Here is a 303-nt window from a genome sequence, read left to right as displayed (position 1 = left end):
ACCAGCCCCTTCCCGGCCACCGCCTTGAAGGCTGAAGGCCTGATACGGCACTGAAAAACAAAAGCGGGGTCAGGATGAGCCCAACAGCCCCCACCAGCACACACAGGCACCCCAAGCTGGGGAGAGCCCGCTCACTCCCAGCCCCATATCCCTGGCCATCCCCAAATCCCCACACCCCATCCCTGGCGCAGACGGCTGTGCCCCAGCCCTGGCCACACGCAGACGTATTCCAGGGCCCAGCACGGTGCCCGCAGCCTCACCTTGTCGAAGCGGCCCCTCTCGGGCAGAGAGCTCTTAGAGAAG

General features: G+C 65.3%; 1 protein-coding gene across 1 annotated transcript in view; it reads right to left on the bottom strand.

Moving 5' to 3' along the window:
• N4BP3 (NEDD4 binding protein 3) overlaps positions 1 to 299 on the bottom strand; it is a gene marked incomplete at its 5' end in the record, with an annotated part of 1998 nt that extends 1699 nt beyond the window's left edge. Inside the window, 2 exon segments of the mRNA XM_010154561.1 lie at positions 1 to 50; positions 261 to 299. Of these exon segments, the coding sequence (XP_010152863.1) occupies positions 1 to 50; positions 261 to 299 (89 nt within the window).
• Positions 300 to 303: the final 4 nt, after the last annotated feature.

The sequence above is a fragment of the Eurypyga helias genome, unplaced genomic scaffold, assembly GCF_000690775.1.
Source record: "Eurypyga helias isolate BGI_N326 unplaced genomic scaffold, ASM69077v1 scaffold31690, whole genome shotgun sequence".
NCBI classification, from domain to species: domain Eukaryota; kingdom Metazoa; phylum Chordata; class Aves; order Eurypygiformes; family Eurypygidae; genus Eurypyga; species Eurypyga helias.
The sequence above is the reverse complement of the archived record's forward strand: the minus strand, read 5'-3'. Positions and strand labels throughout refer to the sequence as shown.